Raw genomic sequence first — 22,942 nt, 5'->3', positions numbered from 1 at the left:
GTTTTAGGTCTGCGGATTTGATTTTATTGTATTTATTTAGTATCCGCGCTGATTTAAAATCGCAGCATGCTCTGTTTGATTGCGGATTCCGCTCCATTCATCTCTATGGGAGCTTAGGATCCACAGCGATCTGCAAATACATTTAAATGCACTTGCGGATCCGCTGCAGATTTTTAAGGTTAGAAGCAATTATGGAGGTGGGGTTGCAGATGATCCGCAGTGCATTCGTGCGAAAAAAGCCACACAATCCACAATCGCCCACAAGCATTTAAAAATGATTTTTAAGCAATTTATAAATGATCCACAGTGCATCCGCTGCGAATATCCGCATCTGCATCCACAGCGAATGCCCTGCAAGCCGTAGACATTAAGCCTTATTGTAGCCGATGCAATTGATACAATCAAAATATGCAAATATATTACAAGGTTGCAACTAGAAGCCTGTTTAAAAAAAATAATGGCCATAAGGGAGGTACAGAAGCCCAGAAGATGCTGAATTCTCTTTGTTTTTGCTTCAGCGCATTCCTTAGTGTTTTATAGCTATTCATCATTCTGTCAATAGATCCATGTCCCGAGGAAATTGTTGTGTAGCACATTCATGTACTGTGAATATCCTACTCTCCATTTATTTCTGGTCACTCATTTTCTGTTTGATCTCCTTTCTGTTCTGATGCACAATACTGAAAAAAACTAAAATAAATGGGATATGTAACTCTCTTATACCTTCTCTTGTCAGACCACTCTACCTCCCTGTCAGAGTCCTCCTTACAGCCGAAACGTTTACTCTATCCAGCAACATAGTGGTAGACACCTCAACCTTCCTCCTCAGGTGAGCCCTGTGTAAACCGCAGTCCATTTACCATATTCGTGCTTAAACATATGGAGACAAACGGGTCAACATTTCATATGTGGTCTGTGAGCTCGGTTATAAGTGTAACAGCAGTTCCTTTTCCACGGGACTACCTGTAGGGCAAATGATGCCCGGCACCTCGTCCCAGTGGTGCTTGCTCCTGTGCTGTTACACAGGAGCAAATATCGCTGCCATTGCTCACAACACTGCCAGAATTAAGGCGGAGCGGGCCGGGGAGCGTTCTCTCCCCCACCCGCCTCCACTCACAGTAAACAAACTGTTGTTCAGAAGTGAACGACTGCTGTTTACACTAAATGGTGCGTTGTTCAGTTTTCTGCATGCATTCTTGTTGAGTCGCTGTATGCATTTACATGTAATGATTATCGCTCTAATTCCTGCGGCAGCTTGAACGATTCTGAACGATAATCATCCCCTGTAAAAGTTGCCATTAGGCAGTGTATTAATGCAATCATATTCATTATCCCCATGCTATCCCTTTCTAAATTTCCACCCCTCTGGTGGGAAAGAATAATAAATATTGTGTGTACTTAAAGGGGTTTTGTCATTAAAAAAAAAATTCTATACTCACCTATTCCTCCCCAGGCAGACTCCTTACCACATCATCTTCTCCCTGATCTTAACCAGTCCCCCGTGTCACCTCGCCTCCAGCCGACCGGCTTGTTATGAAGCCGTCATTCCTCATATTGTTCTACCTGCAAGTCAGTGAAGGTCACGTCTTTGTGATTTAGCGTTCACTGGCTAGGAAGGAATGCTGATCCATTGCAGAGACAGCAGGCATGGGCAGTCTCTGCAATAGCTCGGCACTCCATGCTAGGCTGTAAACTAGTGACGTAGAGTACATTTCCGGGCATGAAGGTGACTGCCTATGAATGTACGTAACCTTGCAGGAAGCAGAAGAATCAGCCAGCTGCAGGTGAAGTGCCTCCCCTCATTCCCAAACTTCAGGAGACAGGGAAAGTTCAGCAAGGAGAAAATCTGGCAAGTAGACTGACCAAGGAGGAATAGGTGAGTATAGAATTTTTGTTTTTTAATGACCGAACCCCATTAACTATCTAAACTTCACAGCTCTTGGAGGGCGGTGAGAGACCAGAATATTTCCTGCTTTTCATTAAATGCAGTTAGGGCAAGTCTAGACCGGGAAGATAATCTCTGTCATTTATATGACTGCACATATGTGGCTACATTTGGATGTGTTGCATCACAGATGATAAAATCCATAGCATGAATGTAAAAGTACTCCGCAATATATAGGCCATCCCACGGATTTAAAGATCTGCAGCAACTTCAACATTTGTGCAAATGGAGTTCTGTAAAAGCAGATATACTTTATTGCTGATTTGTGGTGTAGAAATAGTAACCTTTATTTTGCAGAGGGACGTCTAGGAGCACCTGGTCTCATTCAGATGAATATTCTCTTTCATCTCCCACCCCGCCCCTATATTAGTTTCTAACTTTATTTTTTGACTGCTCGTTGTTCATGTTTAGAATTACTGTTCTTCTTTTCTAATTTTTTCTATCTCATAGGTTTATTTTGGATGACTCCGCTCTTTATCTGTCAGATAAATGTGAAGCCGAGGTTACAGATTTAAAGAAAGGTATGGAAATATTACCAGTAATCTACTTAGTGCGGAAGCGAAAGTGATTTCCATATACCTAGTCAGCTGACGGGACAGTATATGCCCCTAGGAGGAGTATAAACTGCATTCTTCTTACATGATGAGAGAAATGGTAACATTTTATTAAATAGGTAAAATAATGCATTGTTTGGAATTAAACTTACAACTTCAAGCATTTACTTAATTTAATCTTCATTTTTTTGAGATTTTATTGAAGTTTAAGCCCCTTTCTTTACTGCTTAAGGCCTCATGTCCACGGGGAAATTATATTTACCAAATCCACGCAGGAGGAAAAACACAAATCCGCATCCCATAGGAAAGCATTGACCATCCGCGGTTAATTAAATAGCCACGGATGGTATTTTACGTGATCTGCAGATTTCACACACAGGAAAAAAAAACGCGGAATGCTCCATTTTAACGCAGAACACGTGTACGGGAGCTCCATCTCAATAAAAAAATACAATAATAGTGCATCCGCAGCAGAAGTCCGTGCGGGCCTGATTTTCCCTGTGGACATGAGGCCTTAGGATGTTTATTGATTTGTTTCTTGCAGTAGAGAATATTAATGCTATAAATTCAGAAAATTACACGGAAAGGGATTATGAATACATGATAGACAATTATTGGAGAGGGAGAAACATTAGATGGACTTGTCGGCCATCCTGACATATTTCATATCAAACACAAATGCTTGAGAACAATTCTGGAACATCTTATCTTCAAAACTATTATTCTGCCATTCCTCTGATATTCCTCCTGGAAATGTAGGAATAAAATGACAACTGGGTGGTACCATTTCACTTCTCAATAGAGTGTGTCCCTTATCAGTCAGTGCTGACCGTGATAGACTGTAGGTACATCGTTCATGCTACGTTAAAATCACTTTTTTTATGTCCATTTAGCATGCACACCATAAGGCTCCCGATGTACAAACTAATCGTGTCCATAGGGTTACATTAGCACGATGGAGGCCAAAAGATTGTCCTTTTGCTCTCCATCTAGCTGCTATACATCAATATATCGCAGAAAATGAAAACCATATGAAATAGTGTAGTAGACTACGCTATTACATAGAACAGTGTGCAGTAAAAAAAAGTTGTATTTCAACATACCGTATACGCTCTTTTACAATGAGACTCAAAAGGTAACTGATGCTGATGTATGACATCTGTCAGAGATATCCATTTAACATATACATCCTGGAATGTACATATGTCGATGTGAACAGAACCTAATTGGCAATAGCAATAACACATAGTTAAGGCCCATTTAGACACAAAGGCATCTTTTGAGCGACTTTTAAGCAATAATTGTTGTGTCATTTACGTCCCAAGATGATCGCTCAAACGTTGAGTGATCACCTTGCGCTCCGGAGGATGTAGAGAACAAGTGGGGGGGTGCTTGTTCTCTGCATCCAGCTGTTCCCCGCTGGGAGCGCCCGTCTGTTATACAGCCGAGCGCTCCCAGCGGAGGATGCAGAAGACAAGCGGGGTGTCCCCACTTGCCTTCTGCATCCAGCTGTTCCCCGCTCCAAGCACCTGGCTGTTTTACAGCCGAGCGCTCTGAGCGGAGGATGCAGAAGACAAGCGGGGTGTCTTCTGAGTGTCTTCAGAACTGGACAGCTGCGTTCTTCATACCCCACTTTTCATCAGGGAGCAGGATACAGCTGAAACAACAGTATCAGCTGTATCCCGCTGTGAATCCCTGATAAGGCTTATAGTTGTCTTTCAGCACGCTGAAAGACAACAACGAGCCATGGTTTGCCGAAAACTGCAGAATGTAAGTGCAGTTACACACAACGATTATTGCTCAAAAGACGGCTTTGAGCGATTTTTGAGCGATAATTGTTGTGTCTAAATGGGCCCTAATCAGTTTATTCTGTTCCAGGAGGATTAGCATAGAAATTGCAAAATGCAAAGTTCTAAAAAAAAAAAAATCTGCCCGACTATTATATCATTATGGGGAACAGAAGTGTTTACTAAAATGGACATTTTAAGCGAATGGAGAGGTTTTCTTCGAGCATTAGCATATCTCCACTAGAGGGCAGTAATTCCCTTATTCTTTAAAAAATCGGTGTTCCCTGTATTAGTCCCTGTTGAAAGTAACTGTTACATGTCATACAGCATTTCAATGTTATTGACTGGCATTATGGAGCCACGCTGTACATCATTTATATTTTCCATCCTCCATTACTTTTAAGTAGGATAGGAATGCGCCGCAAGGTCTTCGAAACTCCGATGTAGTTCCACAAGTACCCGATCCACTTATTAACAGGAGAGCTGCAGGACATTTAAAAGGGGTTTCCCTGATTTAGGGTAACCCTCACAGAGAAATATATAACACAGTTATGTTAGAAAAAATTGTCTCCGCGCTTCGTGGTACTTGTATTATACGTATAGATACACTTTACACTTAGCGATAAGCATAAAGGCGAGTGGTAGCGTAAGAAAGACACTTACTGGGAAGGAGGGGGGTGTGTATAATACAGAAGCCCCCTCCTTGAAGTGTTGACTCCAATCACTGACGACGGTGCAGTAGAATACTTTCTATCAAAAGACGATCCAATGCCTGGTAACCAAAAAGCGTTTGTACTCAGAGCCATTGAATTTATACTACACAACAACTATTTTACATATAAAGATCAATTTTATTTACAGCAGAAAGGGACCGCCATGGGTACGAAATTCGCACCTGTTTACACAAACCTTTTCATGGGGGCATTTGAAGAAGAGAAGTTAGGAGAACAGAATATAAAGTTCTACCGCAGATATATCGATGATATATTCCTCATCTGGGAAGGGAATGAAGAAGGTCTTTTGTGTTTCATTGAAAAACTAAACAAAAATAATTTGGGAATAAGCTTCACTGAAGAACACAGTAATTTTAAAGCAACGTTTTTGGATATAGAACTATATGTAGAAAATCAGGAGATAATCACCAAAACCTTCTTCAAAAGAACGGACACTAATAGTTATCTTAGCTATAAGAGCTGCCATGCGAAAACATGGAAAAACAATATTCCCTACGGACAATTCACCCGTTTAGGTAGAAATTGTACAAGAACCGATGACTTTATTACCCAATCAGATATCCTGAAAAAACGTTTCAGAGAAAAGTGTTACCCCAATTCACTAGTTGAACAAGCTTATAAAAAAGCTCTGAAACAAAATGATGAAAAAGACATGACAACAAAAAATAAAATAAAAACAAAGAAAAATGTGATTCAAAATTGTCAAATGGCCAACCAAGATTTATTACAAAATACAACACCCAACATGCCAAAATCCGAAAATTTTTTCAAAATCATTGGAATATTCTGAAAGAGGACCCTTTTCTACAGAATCCACTTGCCGCCAATCCAACCCTTACATTCCGGAGGAATAAAACTATTAAAGAATTAGTAGCCCCTTCATGCCCGCATAAACGGATCCAAAACATCATAAAAAGGAGAAGATTGAAAATAATAGGGAACAACGCCATCTTAAACAATATAAAGGGTACCTTTAGATGTGGAAAACCTAGGTGCAAGTGCTGTGCCCTCATTACCCACGGCAGAAAAGAGATGAAGGTTCATTTGGATGGCACAACACACTATATCAAAAACTTACTAAATTGCGCCACTAATTATATAATCTACTATCTAGAATGCCCATGCGGATTAGGATATCTGGGACGTACCATCAATGCATTAAGAATACGCATCGGACAGCATAGAAACAATATAACTAAGGGTTTTCTTAACCATAGCGTATCCCGGCATTTCCTCCAACACCATGACTGTGATTTCGCTGGTTTAAAAGTAACACCTATAAAAAAAAAATTCATTCAAAACGATTTTCTCTTCTTAAAAGAAGAGAAATGTATTGGATCTACAAAATGAAGACTCTAGCCCCATTCGGGCTTAATGAAGTTTTAGAGAAAAATATTTAATCCATTGTCTTTATACTATTGTTTTTACTGTATTGTCTTTATCTGTACTTTAATAATTTAATACTCACCTGTCACTAACACCCTCCAGTGGATAGCATTATAATTCATTTATATTACATTATGCATATTTATTCTAACTTTTACTATTTATTATGTTTTAATATTAATAATCAATATCATTTAGCAATCCCATTTCCCCCTTCCCACTCTCACTCCTTCCCCCCCCCTCAACACACACACACTTTCTAACAACAATTAATTCCACAATTCATTTCCATACCATTTTAAACATTAAATTACATACACCAATACCCATTTAACATTTTTAATATGCCAAACAGTATCCGGCCTGTTATCAATTTTAATATTAATAAATTAGCTATATTTATATCCATCCATTCATTTTACCAGCAGTTTACATCCCTTGTTAACTCATATTGGTCCCTTGCAGCACGCTAACATAGCGGTGCCGCATCATATTGCCGGTCACATGACCTCTATTACACGTGACCACGTCTCCAAATCTAGTCACGCCCCCCCTTCCCCCACCTCCTCCCTTAATGACGCGGCACGCCATTCCAGCATCACCACGCTTTACCACGGGTCCCTCCCAGCTATTAAACACGGCACGCCAACACAGTGTGACCGTGTCATACATAAACCCCTCCCCTAGATATGACGTTACACACGGCTACCGCGACTTTTAACAGGTTCTCTAAGCTAACAGACACGGCACGCCAATCCAGCGAGACCGTGTCACACATAAACCCCTCCCATGGAGATTACGCAGCGTACGGTCCCCACGTGACCGCGATGCACAGAAGACCACGCCCCCCGCATACCACACGGCCTGTTTACATAATAACTACGGATCCACTACCTGGCTTCTTCCACATTTACAATTGCTATCCCTAAGTTTCTGGGCATACAGTCCGCCCGCCCATGCCCCCCCCCCCCCCCCGGTTCATTATGCGTTCCAGAGCTGGCTCCTCCCCCTACCATTACGTCACACGTTGCCAAAGCAGACCCCGCCCACAATATGGCGCTACCCACGGATGCACTGAGTTTTTCATTTTCGGTTTCATTATAAATGTGAGTATGTTGTGTACATGTTTTATATGACTTTTATGCATTATTTGGCTTGAGAAAGGTGTCACTGAGACACCGAAACGCGTTGCCTGTTACGTTTTCCACAATCGGTAGATTATGAAATAAACCTTGGACTTTATCCAGTACACCGGTGTGCACCGTCGTCAGTGATTGGAGTCAACACTTCAAGGAGGGGGCTTCTGTATTATACACACCCCCCTCCTTCCCAGTAAGTGTCTTTCTTACGCTACCACTCGCCTTTATGCTTATCGCTAAGTGTAAAGTGTATCTATACGTATAATACAAGTACCACGAAGCGCGGAGACAATTTTTTCTAACATAATTGTGGATTACTTTTGGTATTTTATGAGGGAAAATAAGTTTTGGTCACAGCGCCTGCTCTCCTCCTCCACATTGCAGCACATGCAGAAGAAAAGTGCCAGGTCAAAGAGAGCCCTGTGCTCTACTAGCTAGTTATATAATGTACTTTTATTTTCTGCATATAGAACTTTGTTTCTGCATGCCATCATGAAACTTTCAGTCCAAGACATTGGAGATCCACTATAACCAGATACAGATTTAGATTCGCTCCTGTTACTGGATGGAAAACTATAACTTTGAATTCCCCACATCCTTCTGATTGTTTGATTCTTTGTCCATAGATTATGTCTGTGTCCTGGATGTAGATCTTTTAGAACTGGTCATCACCACCTGGAAAGGAAACTCCTCATCTAAGCTGGTATGAATGAGATTATTGTAATCCATCATCAGATGAAATATCAACACCGCGAAAGGAAATATTTAGTGGTCTCATACCATGCTAGTAACTCGAGGAAAACCCCATCACTAGGAAGCCATACTTATGAAATCTAGTCACACCTTAAGAATTAAAATGATCATTTTTAATCTGATTGGAGAATCTGTCCTTTATTTGCCTTAACATTAGGATGCGTTTAACCAATGAATGAAATTTGCAAGGTTTGTGAATTGCTTTAGCAAAATGTAAGAAAACAAATGGCCAAATCCTCTCTCCCATTCTGTGGCCAGACAAGCTAGGAGATATAGTGAATTAAGCAAAATGATTCACTAATTCTTTACTCCTTTATTGGCTACAATGTTTCTTTCAGTGGTGTCATTAACCCTTTCCAATCCAATTTTGGATTCAGGGTTTCCTAAAAGGCTTTCTCTTTTTGCTGTTATACAGTGGTGCCATCTGCTGGCTAAAGCCAGTGTGTGCGCCAGAGAGGCTCCAACAGCGGAGTGGCTGGCAATAGACGGTAAGAATACCCTGTCGGACGTTTTCTGACATTGGAGCTGTACAAGCTTCAATTAGAATGTAGGAAGACGTCAGACAGTGGGTTGGAAAGGGTTAAAGGAAATTGGTCAGGTCTTTTTTTAGCAATCTAAACTGTATATACTGTAAAATGTGACTGCATGATGGATGAAACCGTTCCTTTATTTTGTCCCTCTGAGGTTCTCATCAGGAGTTATGGCCTCAGAAGAACTTCCTGCGCAGTATGCCAATTAATGGTGCGCCATCTGATGCGTGGTTCACCTCGCACTGCGTTCCAGGCTCTCTCCCTCTATCTTGAGCTAAAAAATACCCCCTTCTGATTGATGTTCTGCAATGGCTGCACTTTATTTGCGCCGCATAGAGAGAGTCGGCGCATGCTCTGTGACTTCCTCTCAGTCTGGAAAGACGTTCATACATGCCCTGTCCCAGCGGTGCAGGCATGCCATAGGTGGAGTGCAAAACATCTTCCAGCAGCCTGTTGCAGGACGTCGGTCAGCAAGGAAGGGAGAGAGCTCAATGTGAACTGCCCATCAGACTGTTCACCATTAATTATCATACCGTAAATGAATCGCTTCTAAGCCCTTATTTCCTGATCAAAACCTCAAAGGGAGAAAATAAAGGTACCGCTTCATTCATAACGCAGTCCCACATATTAATAGTGAAGACCTGACGGACTTCCTTTTTATAGGGATTTTCTAGGACCCTTATATTGATTGCTGCAACACACTGTTGAGCGCAGCATCCCATTCGCAGCTTACTGCCTTTCAACTGAATGGGACAGAGCAGAATACCAGGTACAAGCAGAACAAATATATGTAGCTGTACCTGATAAACATTAAAGGGAGCGTGATGCTCACCAGAGTGTTGCAGCCCATTCAGTTGTCTGATATTGGGGGTGCCAAGATTTGATCACCCCCCCCCCCCCCCTCCCCAATCTGAAATTGATTGTCTATCCTATGGATAGGCTATCCATATTCGGCTAAATTCACATGCAACAGAACTGCTGTTGTTTTTCCATGTGGCTGTGTGCATGTAAAATCCACAACAGCTTACAGCATCGGCCATGTGGATGACATTTTAAAGGGCTACTCCAGTGAAATCATTTTTTTTCTCCCATTTATTATATAACTATCCCCACAGTATATGGAGAAAAGTCCCAGACGAGGTATCCAAAAGCGAAATACAGTCTTCATCCTTTAAAAATGCACAGCAATTGTCCTTTAGGCCCAAAATGGTCTACTGGCAATATATGTAACAGACGCTAAAGCAGTCAGTCAGTACACGATGCTGTGTGCTTTCTCTACCCAGGAGTCTGATCTCTTCTGCTGGGTAGAGAAAGATGGGGCCCTTATGCTGGCAGTGAGAAATCCATCTCCATGTGTTCGGTACCAAGAGGTCATTCTCCCACATTCCAAATGGAAATGCCATGTATTAACCCCATTTAATGACAATGGGTCTTTAATTCTTATGACGTCTTTCGGAGCATGTGAGGCAGAAATCTTAAAGGGATTCAGTCATTAAAAAAAAAAATTCTATATTACTATTCCTTCTCCGTCAGTCTACTTACTAGATCTTCACCTCACTGATCTTCTCCTGTCTCCTGCAGTCCAGGGGGAATTGCCTCACCTGCAGCTGGCTGATTCTTCTGCTTTCTGTGAGGTTACGTACATTGGCTGGCAGGAAGAAGACTGACGGTAATGTACGCTACGTCACAGTTAACAGGCCAGCTGGGGGAGTGCCAATCTACTTCAGAGACTGCTCATGCGAGCTGTCTGCGAAATAGATTAGCATTCCTTTCTAGCCAGTGAACAATGTGACCTTCATTGACCCGCCTGGAAGAAGAATGTAACGAATGTAGCCTTCATAACAAGCCGTCCAGCGTGCGGTGAAATGACCCGGGAGCGCTGCAGAAGCTCAGTGATGAGAAGATGTGGTAAGGAGACTGACGCGGCAGGAATAGATGAGTATAGAATTTTTTTTTTGTTTTTATGACAAAACCACTTTAAGGGCTCATGCCCACGAATGTATTGCATAAATCAATGAGTCTATTGACTCCATTCACCACGTATCACGCATTCGTACAATGCACGCATGTTATACACTGAAAACACAGTCGTAGACATGAGCCCTAGGTATCAGCCTTGGATATTTACAAAATACATGTCCCGATATGTGAATATATACCCACATACATGTCCCAACAATTACCAACTTGTGAACATGCGCTATATTTGAAGAGAATGTTTTGTGCAAGTTATTTATTGCTTAAATCAAAAATGCTGAAAGTGTTTTTTTCTGCTTATTTCTTAGCATATATCGGATCAGATCTCTGATACCAGTGTGTATTACTCTGCTACTCTTGTTCTCCATCCAGGCTCAGCCTCTTTTTGAACTACGATGCTCTAACAACGTCCTCCACATTCACACTTGCGCAGACTCCTGTGCCATGCTTGCCAACCTCACCCAGTATGTAATGAACAATGGAGATCTGCACTGCCCTCCAAAACCTGAACCACCCACTGAGATTGCAGGACAGAAATTACAGGTACCGGCTTTCATTAATAACGGGTTGTGATCATCTCTTCTGTGGAGACTCCAAAGATTTATCACGCATACAGATGCAAGTCATCTAATTAAATGTCATATTTCAATATAACCGTGATCAGAAAATTGCATGGTTGATATAGTGCATTTACTTCAAAAAGGTTACATAATACTAATAGTAGGAGTTGTGTAAAGTTATATGTTGAAAATTAAATGAAGGCATTCTGTTCTGGAGCTTTCATCTTCCTGTCTGTCTCTGTGGTAGGAGGATTATAGATGTTCAGACTGTGTGCGATCGGGGAAATGAATATTGGATTCAATTATTCTTTAACCGTTTCTACCAGAGTAAAATACTTGACATCTATCGGTCAATATAGTCGTCATATTCTCTTAACCCCTTAAGGACCAAGCTGTTTTGTACCTTAAGGACCAGACACTTTTTAGGGATTTTACCCATATGGAGGTTTAACTGCCCTATTTTTTTTTCCCTTCAGCTACTAAAATTAATTTGCTGGGTTTTTTTTTTTCGGTGACATATAGGGCTATTTTTTTAATATCTTTTTCACTTTTTTCCGATTTTTAGTTTTATTGGGGGTAAAAAGCTAAAAAAAACAGAGGCTTTTTTTAACATTTATAAATTTTTTTAAAATCGGTATATTTACGCTAAAATAAAGTAGGCAATGGGTTCCTCATTTTGTTTCAGATGTTTTGATATGTAATATGTATGGTTTGGGATTACAGGGCGCATTCGGCGACGGCTTTGTGTTATTTTCTTTTTTGTGTACATATTTATTTTAATTTTATTCTGTTATTTTGTTTTACTTATTTATGTAATATTTTTTTTTACAATTAATGTTCCCCATGACCTCTGTGGGACATTCACATGTTTTTTGTTACACACTTTCCTACTGTAGTTGGGGCATCCATGGGAGCCCTAGTTACAGGGAAAAAACATCCCCCTGTAGTCACTGGCAGAGCCGATCATGGTCTGCTATAACCCTGCAGCTCTGCTGGAGCAGGGAATCCTGGTGTTCACGTGAACGCCAGCTCACGTAGTGGAAGTTATACTTCCACTTTCACTTTTTAGTACATAGCTCTCATTGAGTGCTGTGTACTAGTGAAAGGAGAAGGCAGAAAGGGTTGAAAACCCCTCTTCTGATTGATTGCAGAAGCAGAGGCTTTAGTCCCGCACCGTATTTTTACTATAGGCTGTGATTAAAGCCCAGGACCAATCGCTGTAAATTTACAGTGCTTGACCTTTAATAGGTTAAGTTGTAACAGAATGCCCTTTGATTAGATTTCTTAAGGTATGTTCACACAGTGGATTTATGCCGTGGAACAGCGCCGATTCAGCGTTAAATCTGCAGTTACTCTGTATCACATTCATTTCAGTAGGAATCAGCATGATAGTGTGTACGCCATTGACATTTTTTCTGCACTAAGATTTCAAATCCACATGTGGAAAAAAATGAATTAGAAAGCAACGTAGTTTCTTGACAGATTCCGCAGCGGGAATTTCGCACACGTATTTGCCCATTGAAAAAGGACTAAATCCTTGTGCAGATCCGCCGCCCTACATAGCTCAGCTGTGGATTTTTGTTGGGATTCTTAGAGGCGGTAAGATCCACAACCGATTTCCGCTGTGTGAACATAACCTTTACTAAATGTTAACGAGACTGTCCAACCTGTACTTTCTTTTTGGTAGAAGAGTCTTTAATAAGATGATCACAGGGTGTTCTGCTGCAGTCATCAGGTGTAATCTGTGTTGGAGCAAGTGGGCCACTTTCCTGCTGCACCACTGCAGGAGAAATAACGTGTGACATTGAGCTGTAAGTGTAGCGCATAGGCATGCTGGGTCCTCCAGCTTACAGTTGTATTCCCATCTCAAGAATCCCATTCCAATGTACTACAAATAGGAAACTGAAGCACTAACCAATGCTATGCCTTTTTTTCCAAAAATGCCCCATTTTCATGAAACTTATATTTTCTTTAAAGCTGTTTACTGCCTATTGCTCGAGGAACTAACCACCTCTGCTATCGAGCGGAGATGGCCAGCACTTGTGCACTTCTTGCTCGGTGTGTGACGATCTGCAGGTTGCCGGGATCTCTAGAATGCATGCACATTAGCTGTCGGCCACCAGCTGCCGCTTCATTTTTGTATAAAATGGCATATGATAGGGAATACCTCTTTAGGAGAAGCTGTTTTGTAGATTTGCCCAGCCCAGACTTTTTCCCATTGCATCCCACTTACAAAGTTTTGAAAGTTTTTGAGTACATTATATGGTACAATAAATGGTACCACTGATGAACACAACTGATCCCACTGAAAAAAGGCCTCAATGAGATAAGATGATGAAACAACAAAAAAAAATTATGATATTTTAGAAAGTGGAGAGGGAAAAAATGAAAATGGCCCTATCTCCAAGGGAATAATGTTAAAATCTGCAGGACAATTGGCCATCCCACTACTGGAAAGAAGTGTGCTTTTATGGTTTTTGTGTGTTACACTGCGGTATACTAGCCGGATATCTAAGATACTGTATACTAGTTGATATCGAAGATTGAAATGAATTTAATTTGGTAAACAACACAACATATGAGCTCCGTGCTGGTCGCGTGCCTCTTGTAAGCTGTCTGTTATTTTTTTCTTTTGAAGAGACTCTAAAACTAGAGAAATTGGAAAACCTATCTCTGATCAGGAGCTTTAATAAAACTGTGCAGTACTTTACAGGAGTATGGCCGAGCAAAACCATGCCCTTCCCCAACTTTGGCTGGGGTGGGCAGGAAGAAAGGGGGATGCTTGGATTGCCTGACCACCACAGGTCTGATGAGCAATACAAGCCTGCCCTTTTTTCTGTTACATGCACTAGTTCTGGAGGGAGAAGGAGGAGGTGACTAAATGTTGGCCTGTGGTGCATATAGAAGACTAGTAATTATTGGGACATTACAGTAGCAGTGTTTCTGGTGGCACATCACACTCACAGTAGCTTGATTACCAAAAACAGAGCTTGGCTCCTCCCACAACAGTGACATCACCACAGGTCCTTTAGCCCAGTGTTCCCCAACTCCAGTCCTCAGGGACCGCCAACAGGTCCTGTTTTCAGGATTTCCCCAGTATTGCACAGGTGATGTAATTATTGTCGGTGCCTCAGACATTGCCACAGGTGTTCTCTCTATAGGAGATCCTGAAAACATGACCTGTTGGTGGTCCCTGAGGACTGGAGTTGGGGACCCCCCCACCAGATCTCTGTGGTGGTAGGTTATTGTCTTCTGTCAGGATGCTGAGTTGTGTCTTCTGAGATAATAACAGCTTAGTTGTATTCTCAGTGTGTTATTTTTATCCTATTGGCTGTCTGCATGCTGGGGGATGAGGTTCTATACCTGCCCTTGTATTTTGCATCAGTATATCAGTAAGTATGATAGCTGCCCGTACATTTTAGAAAAAACAAACTTAGAAGTTTGACTCGGAGCTCTTAGGTTGAAGGAGTCGGTCATGCCAGGCTGTCCTTGACCGCAGCATCGAGTGACCGCTCCTCTCCCGGCTTGCGTATAGAAAGAGGGCTGTCAGTCTTGATGGTTCGGGCGGGAAGAGCCTGGTATGACCAGGGAGGTAGAGTGACAGTAGGGTCGGTACAGCAGCGCCAGGAGGGGAGATGGGAGCCCGGCAGGAAAAATAACAATCAGGTTCGGTGGGGAGCGCAGCGGGGCCAAGAGTGGAGATGGCATTAGGAGGAGGAGAGGCGAGGAGAAGGCGGGCGAGGAGATGTGAGAGCTGTCAGTGGTGAGAGCCGGTACATGTGTCTCTGAGGAGCTGTGTGTGTGGCATCAGCCAATCCGCAGCTGTGAGAGTGTCCTGCCCATCCCCTGTAACTCATCCCGGCCAACCCATGTCTCCACACACGCTTCCGGTGGAGACATAATACACTAGTACCTGGCAAGAGTTTAAACCATGACTAATTTTCGAACAAACTTGCACTTATGTAGTAGCCAATATAATAACTAGCAAAAGTGCAAATCGCTTTCATTTGCCTAAAATGATGTCTCTCTGCTGAAGTGCTGGCCACCAGGGTCTCCATTCCTTCTAATTTTCTGCCCACTGCCTGTCATAAAGTGACATGTGTCTCTAGTAGCAGAAACTCACGGATTAAATGTAGTGAGGGGAGAGTCTTTGCTTGCTGCTCTCTTATGCTGCCTATAGAAGTCTAAGGAGAGGAGTAGTAGGGAGCTGGAGGAGGGAGTGAGAAGCAAAGAGATATAGAGACACTGCTGCAGAGAATACATATTTTCCCTCCGACATCATGACAGCATACACCTGGAGGTTGCTCACCTGCTCACCTGCTGACCTGATGGGACAGGAAGAGGCAGAACATAAAAAGCACCTCCCCTCCACCAAACACCAGTGCTTTTCCTGTCCCTCCAGGACAGCAGCGGCAGAGCTCCAGCGATGCTGTCCCATGCCGGAGGTTCCAGGACTTACCGGCGAGCGGCGGCATCTCTTCTGGCAGCCCCGGTTGCCCCAGTGGGAAGTACCTCATCTGGGAGCTAACCGGGGACTGCGTGGGCCTGGGTCCAAGGACGGGCTTTCCGGCACCACTGCGGCCATCATTCATGCGGCGGCCGCCATCTCTAATCATCTTCTGGCAGCCCCGGTTGCCCCAGTGGGAAGTACCTCATCTGGGAGCTAAGCGGGGACTGCGTGGGCCTGGGTCCAAGGACGGACTTTCCGGCACCACCGCGGTCGTCAACCAGGCGGCGACCGCCATCTCTGGGTCCCGGCTGTAGCGGGCGGAACACAAGGAGTGTGACGCCAGACGCTCCACAAGAGGGCGTGTCCTCGATGGAGCGCACAAAGGACAAAGTAGACATGACCATGCGTAAGGCTTGGTCCACGTCCAGCTTCATTATAAAGCTAATACTGCGGCCACCTTGGTGGCTCGCTCTACGGCGGTTTGACTAGGTCAGCTTCTACGGTCTGCTTCGGATCCCGCGTGGCAGCCCTATCCAACACGAGCATCTCTTCTGCCAGCCCCGGTTGCTCCAGTGGGAAGTACCTCATCTGGGAGCTAACCGGAGACTGCGTGGGCCTGGGTCGAAGGACGGGCTTTCCGGCACCACTGCGGCAGTCATTCAGGGGTAAAGTAGTGGTCAAGAGACATAACCTCCAAAAATAGGTTGTGTACCCTACCCTTTCGGGGCGGCTAGTCATCAGACTCCGCAAAAAGCGCCTTAATTCCATGTCCCTCGTCTATAACATAAGTGGGGAATGGAAAGACCGGAGGAAGCAGTAAGGCTCTTACTGTTGTCCCTCAACCTGCATCTTCATGCCCGCAGAAGATTAGTTCACTTCTGCACTAGTTGGAGAAACATAGCTACTGACGGCGCCTACCACATGCTGGGAAACGATCCTAATGACAGGAATCGATCCCACAAGCGCAGGCCTGGTGACGGAGGGGTACAAGATTTGAGCTAGAACCCCGCCCTCCAAATAGATTCATTTTAACCTCGGACTGTGTGGGCCTGGGTCCAAGTACGGGCTCCGGTTCCACCGTGACCGTCATCCCGGAACCAACCCTAGAGCAGGCTCTACTTAACGGTGAACAAATCGTGCTGGATATCGGTGCAGTTATCCCCATCCCTAACACGGAATGGGGGAAAGGGTTTTACTCCCCTCTCTTTCTGAACCAGATGGCTCCCACCGATGGAGACAATCAGAACCGCAACCCCCCCTGATTGGTAGGGATAACTTTATGGTTACGATTGACATAAAGGATGAGTATTATCTCATCCCCATTTATGTCAACTCGCAAAAAGTTCCTAAATTTGCGCTGAGAATGGCGCCTTCCCTTTGGAATCTCCTCTGCTTCTCCTCGGATCTTTTCCAAAGGGGTGACTGAAATGGTAGCCTTTCTGCACAATCGTGGGATTATCATCATCCCCCATCTGAAAGGGGGCATAGCTCAGCAGATGGGTTCCTGCTGGTGGCAGATCCCCTCACTATTCTGAGGTCACACTGGGGGTCTAAGGGTCTGAGCTGGATCATTAATGATTTGAAATCCAATATGGATCCGGACACCAGGAAAAAATTCCTAAGAGTCATTTTGGATTTTCGTCTCCAATGTTCATCCCTTCCTCCTCTAAGGAAACAGCTCATTCTAGAGAATGTTCTGCTCTAGATAAAAAATCTACAGTTTCAGTAAGATGCGATGTGGATCCTGGGGCTAATGACTTCATGCATTGGAGTGGTTCCCTGGGCCCAGTTCCACAGCTGTGATCTCCAGACACTTATCCTCCAGAATGGGGACAAGTCAGTCCTCACTTGACAGGACAATCCCTATTTCCACTAGGGCTAGATTCTCACTCCGCTGGCGGTTGTTCTCAGACAGCCTTTTAATTGGGATCCTGCGATAACTGATGCCAGCGCAAAAGGGTGAGGGGGGTCACCTTTGAAGGTGGCCATATACAGGGTACTTAGGACCCTCATGAGAGATCCAGGTTATCTAACGTTAGATAACATGATGGCAGTGCCACTCATTCCCCACCAGGGTACCACCAGGAATCCTCTACTTCAGCATTTGGCGGGAAGGTTCCTTCAATGGGCGGAACTCACAACTAAGTAACTGTCGGCCTTCCGTATAAAAGGAGCCGAGAATTCAGTCGCGGGCTTTCTAAGCAGGAAGAAAGTAGACGCAGGAGAGTGGGGACTCCATCCCGAAGTGTCTAGCCTACTCGGGACAAATAGGGGGCACCCAAAATAGTTTTGTTTGCGTGAAGCGCAAATACCAATTGCCGTCTTCTCTTTTCCCGAGACTCGGAGAAACAAGCATTAGGCACGGGCGCCCCCTCTCACCCCGGGGTTTGGGACTTAGCTTGCGCTTTTTCCCCTTTACCCCTGATTCCGCTACTCCTAAGAAATTACTGCGGCCAGGGCTGTCAGTAACGTTAGTAGCGCCTTATTGGCCCAAAAGACCTTGGTTTCCTCTCCTGAGATCTGTCAGTGGGAGAGCCTCTCCATCTTCCGTCAAGACTGGACCTATTGCTGCAGGGTCCTCTCCTCTACCCGGAGGTTCACAAGTTCAGGCTTACAGTCTGGATCTTGAACGGGTAAAATTCACAGAAAAAGGTCTATCATCTAACGGGGTTTCCACTATGTGCGAGAGCCTTACGCCCTCGACGGAAAAGATTTATTCCAAAGTCGGGAAAAAATTCTCAGAATGGATGGGTCAGGACATCCAATCAGACATTCGTAAAAATTTCAAATTTCGTCCAGGCAGGCCCGGATAAAGGGTTGAGTCCAGATTCCCTCAAAGCCCAAGTAGTGGCTTTGAGGGCATTCTTTGATCTCACGCTTGCTGAGCACAAGGGGATCAGGAAATTTCCTAGAAGGGCGAGTAGACTGCATCCATTCATAAAGCTGATGGTGCTTCCCCCCTGGGATCTGACTATAGTCCTTCAGGCCTTCTGCGATTTTCCCCCGTTTGAACCTATTAGAGACCTATCCATCGCCTTGCTGACGTACAAGGTAGCCCACCTTGTGGCAGTTATGTCGCCTATGTGCGTGGGTGAAATTCAGGCCCTTGCAAAGGGCCCCATATATGACTATGCACCCTGATGAGATCATATTCTCCTTAGACCCTTCCCTCCAACCCAAAGTCTTGTCAGAATTCCACGGGGGCCAGCCAATAGTCATTCCAGCCTTTGTCTAAATTTTAAAAAAACGAAATGGAGCAGAGGCTCCATAATCTTGACGTTAAAAGAGCTGCATTAGCGTACCTTGAGGCAACGGAAAGTTGCAGAAAGACTGACTAACTTTCGTTCAGTTTCAGGGGCAGGCCAAAGGGAAGGCCACTTCTAGAGACTCAATAGCCAGGTGGCTCAGAAGAGCCATCCAGGAGGCTTACAAGGCCAAGGGCATTCCTCCCCCAGAAGGTTTGAAAGCCCACTTCACTCGGGCGGTGGCATTTTCCTGGGCAGAAAGAGCGCATGCCTCAATCGAACAGATTTGTAACGCAGCCACGTGGACTTCTAGTCATACGATTGTTAAACCTTATAGGCTGGACATTAAAATCTAGTGAGGATGCAACCTTCGTGAGGAAGGTGCTTCAAGCAGTAATTCCTCCCTAAAAAAGCCCATGCCAGTTATTTGTTATTCCTCCAGGTGTATGCTGTCATGATGTCGGAGGGAAAACGGGAATTTTTCTTACCGATAATTCCCTTTCTTGAAGGCATCATGACAGCATACGGGCTTCCCCCCCCCCCCCCCCCCTACCGACACGGTTACCCTTGTTGGTTTAAACACATGAGGTAATGTGTATACTTATGATTTCTTTGTCTAAGGTGTGTGGTGCCAATAAAACACACCTTCTGGTTAAGTAAACTGTCACTGTGGTTATTTGGAACGCACTGGTGTTTGGTGGAGGGGAGGTGTTTTTTATGTTCTGCCTCTTCCTGTCCCATCAGGTCAGCAAGTGAGCAACCTCCAGGTGTATGCTGTCATGATGCCTTCAAGAAAGGGAATTATCGGTAAGAAAAATTCCCGTTTTTCTGTCCCTCAGCTGCTGAAATCACAATTTTTGCTGCAGTGTGCCTATGAGATTTCTTGAAATCTCATCCACATTGTTTGTACTGTAAAACTCTACAGTGTTCATACTATCTCTGCAGAAGCTGCAGCAAGCTATTTGTGTGTATGAGAACGGCACTATATCGTCATACAACAGGCTGTGTGGAATAATAAAAGCCCCGATGTGCGTTAAGCAGCGATATCAGATGGAATACAATGTTCTGGCTATTAGTACAAATAGCTCTCCGAGGCGTGTAAAAACATGCTGTCAAAAGTAAATGTTTTTCCTGCTTGTACAAATAATAAAGATGTACTGTAGTATCATTTGCTATTACATTCCTGTTTTTTTTTAATGAAGACCTAACCTGTCCATCACCTCCTGCAGTCTGCAGTTTTTCCCCCATTTTATTTTGGCATATAGCAAGGGCCTCATGTGACCTTATTTGATAAACAGCAATTTGACGGGCATCCAAATTCAGAGCATACTCACTCCCAAATTCCATAAAATGATGTTTTGCGGCTTCAGCCTCCTGGGTTCTGGCACCGGTAGTCCAAACACTTCCTTTTGAGCAATATAATTAATCTAAGTTTGGTAAACACATTGACGGTTAAGGCCATTTTGAAAATGAAAACCATTTTATATTCTCAGGGAGTGCTGTATAACTGTGTTACCCATTATGAGGATCTAGTACTGCAGTCATTGTTTGACTCCTGAAGCCAGGGACGATTTTGCAGAAACTTGGGCCCCATATGCTGTAATATTGAAGCAATAACACAGTCAGATACAGTATAATTTGTATAGTTTTCTGTGTGATCACGTCAGTTTCCTCCCACGCTCTGAAGACATTCAGACACCTTAATTGGCTTTCTTTAAAAAAAATGTAACTAAATCTATATATATTTAAATGTTATGTATATAGAGAATATGCCTGCAAATTGACCTGCTAGATGTTGAGCAGGTAGGAGCATGGGGAAGATTTGAGAGAATTTTGCTGGCAGCCCCTACAACCGTCAGAATCAAAATTATTCAACCGCCATTTAAAATTGAGTTTATTTGCCAATTGGAGGCTCAAGCAGGTGCAGGTCACCACTGTGGTCGGTGATTGCCTGCGGCAGTCAGATGTCTCTGTCAGCAAGGACCAGGAAGTACAGGGACCAGCAGGGGACCCTGAGAAGTGTCAGATCAGGAGCAGCAGGGATTATGGGAGATTTTAACTATCAAGACATTTGTTGGGAATCTCTCTCAGGTAAAAGTAATGGATCCAACAAATTCTTATCCGCTGTTGCCGACAACTTTATCTTTCAAAAGGTCGAAGAGAAAACAAGGGGATCTGCTATCTTGGACCTAATTCTTACCAACAGGGAGGAAATGGTTAAGGAAGTAAGAGTAACTGGGACTTCAGGAGGCAGTGATCATGCTATCCTTGAATTTTGGATAAAAAAAGGAGGAAGACCTGAGAAAACTCAGACCTCAAGGTGGGATTTCAGAAAGGCAGATTTCAATGAGCTCGGAAAGATAGGAAGAATCCAAAGGCTGGATGTTCTTAAGGACAGAAATGTCCAAGAAGGTTGGGAAATATTGCGAAATGAGATTCTCAAAGCACAATCATTAACAATCCCTAAAAGAAGGAAGAATGAGAAGCATTTAAAGAAACCAGGATGGATGAACACAGAACTTGCACACATGTTAAAAACGAAGAAAAATATGTTTATCAAATGGAAAGAGGGGGGATATCTAAAGAAGAATATAATGTGGTCTTCAGAAACTGTAGGTCCAGTGTCAGAAAAGCTAATAATGAATTGAGGCTTGCAACAGAGGCCAAAAGCAATAAAAAAAGGATTTGGGTGGTATGTCAAAAGCAAAAGAAAAGTCAAAGATGCTATTGGATGCTTACAAGATGAAAATGGTGAATTGGTTAAGAATGATGTTGAAAAGGCTGAACTTTTAAATTCCTATTTTGTATCTGTTTTCTCTCAGAAAGTAGATGAAACATCAACTGATCTTCCCTGTGCTATTGGGGGAATAAAAGAATGCAAACTATCTATAAGCATAGAGATGGTGAGGAAACACATATCTAACTAAAATGAATTCAAGTCTCAAGGTCCAGATGAATTACATCCTAGGATACTAAAGGAAGCAGCAGAGGTAATTGCTGAACCACTCGTCATAATCTTTGAAAATTCCTGGAGAACAAGAGAAGTCCCAGAAGATTGGAAAAGGGCAAATGTTGTCCCTATCTTCAAAAAAGGGAGGAAGGTGGATCCAGGAAACTACAGGCCTGTGAGCCTGACTTCTATACAGGGAAAGATCTTTGAACAAATTATTAAACAGCATGTATGTAAGTACTTGGATGAAAATGGAGCAATTAACCAGAGCCAGCATGGGTTTGTAACAAACAAGTCATGCCAGACAAATCTAATTTCTTTCTATGATAGTATCACCGACTGGGTTGATCAGGGAAATGCGGCAGATATAATTTATCTTGACCTTAGTTAAGCATTTGACAAAGTATCTCATACCATACTTATTGAAAAAATGACCAAATATGGCATTGACAAGGCAACTGTTAGATGGATTCACAACTGGCTGAGTGATCGTGCTCAATAAGTGGTCATAAATAGCTGCACATCCAAGTGGAATTATCTATCAAGTGGGGTACCGCAAGGCTCTGTCCTAGGCCCAGTGGTGTTCAACATTTTTATAAATGATCTAGAGGAGGGAATTGATGGGAAACTGATCAAATTTGCCGATGACACAAAGCTAGGAGGGATAGCTAACACTAGGGAAGAGAGAGCATTCAAAAAGATCTAGAAAAACTTGCACAGTGGGCAGCAACTAACAGAATGGTATTTAACAAGGAGAAATGCAAAGTCCTACATCTGGGCAAGAAAAATGAAGAAAGCACATACAGAATGGGAGGAATTGGGCTAAGTAGCAGCACATGTAAAAAGACTTGGGTATACTATTAGATCATAGACTGAACATGAGTCAACAATGTGATGCAGCAGCCAAAAAGGCAAACACAATTCTATGATGT

General features: G+C 43.3%; 1 protein-coding gene across 1 annotated transcript in view; it reads left to right on the top strand.

Annotated features, from left to right (window-relative positions):
• ATG2A (autophagy related 2A) overlaps positions 1-22,942 on the top strand; it is a 105,524-nt gene that overhangs the window by 51,155 nt on the left and 31,427 nt on the right. The window contains exons 25-28 of the mRNA XM_066582931.1: positions 737-829; positions 2,396-2,466; positions 8,172-8,248; positions 11,178-11,348. Of these exons, the coding sequence (XP_066439028.1) occupies positions 737-829; positions 2,396-2,466; positions 8,172-8,248; positions 11,178-11,348 (412 nt within the window). The remainder of the gene's footprint in view (positions 1-736; positions 830-2,395; positions 2,467-8,171; positions 8,249-11,177; positions 11,349-22,942) is intronic.

Source organism: Eleutherodactylus coqui, chromosome 11, assembly GCF_035609145.1.
Source record: "Eleutherodactylus coqui strain aEleCoq1 chromosome 11, aEleCoq1.hap1, whole genome shotgun sequence".
NCBI classification, from domain to species: Eukaryota; Metazoa; Chordata; class Amphibia; order Anura; family Eleutherodactylidae; genus Eleutherodactylus; species Eleutherodactylus coqui.
The sequence above is the reverse complement of the archived record's forward strand: the minus strand, read 5'-3'. Positions and strand labels throughout refer to the sequence as shown.